Source organism: Penaeus monodon, chromosome 33 (assembly GCF_015228065.2).
Source record: "Penaeus monodon isolate SGIC_2016 chromosome 33, NSTDA_Pmon_1, whole genome shotgun sequence".
In the NCBI taxonomy this organism is placed as follows: Eukaryota; Metazoa; Arthropoda; class Malacostraca; order Decapoda; family Penaeidae; genus Penaeus; species Penaeus monodon.
This window is the reverse complement of record NC_051418.1, coordinates 10,700,909-10,701,408: the sequence shown is the minus strand read 5'-3', so window position 1 is coordinate 10,701,408 and position 500 is coordinate 10,700,909. Positions and strand designations below refer to the sequence as shown.

At 29.6% G+C, this 500-nt stretch overlaps 1 protein-coding gene across 1 annotated transcript in view; it reads left to right on the top strand.

Annotated features, from left to right (window-relative positions):
* Positions 1 to 500, top strand: part of LOC119594008 — a gene marked incomplete in the record, with an annotated part of 54,209 nt that overhangs the window by 8,902 nt on the left and 44,807 nt on the right. Inside the window, 2 exon segments of the mRNA XM_037943036.1 lie at positions 1 to 54; positions 186 to 301. Coding sequence (XP_037798964.1) covers positions 1 to 54; positions 186 to 301 — 170 coding nt within the window.

The window sequence follows — 500 nt, the reverse complement described above, 5'->3', positions numbered from 1 at the left end:
GATGTACTTGTTACAAGTACTCCAATAAACAAGAAAATACAGTTAGATGTGATGGTAGGTAAACTTTCCAAAACTGTTTGAGCTGTTCTCATATACATTTATATGACATTTTTATAATGAGATAAAATGGTAAATTATGTAATTATTGCAGGTGTAATTTTATTGATAATATATCTTGAACCTAGGATTTATCTGCTGTAACAACAAATCCTGATCAAGAAGGGTCTCTTCACCTGATGCCTAGAGAATCCCGGTTTGTCTACTCCTCAGAACTGAAGTTCATAGATACATTTAATTCACAGTAAGTGTTGTAGCATTTGCATCTGATAAATGTTATATTGTTTTAGTGAAACTAACATTAGATTAGATTTAAGGACAGTAGATTCAAGTTGTTTTGTTTGGAAGATTTTTTTTATAGTTTACTTTATTCTATTGTTTAATGCTTTCCAAATCTTGATACTTTTTTTTATGGGAAACATTGCATTAACAAGGTTAATCTG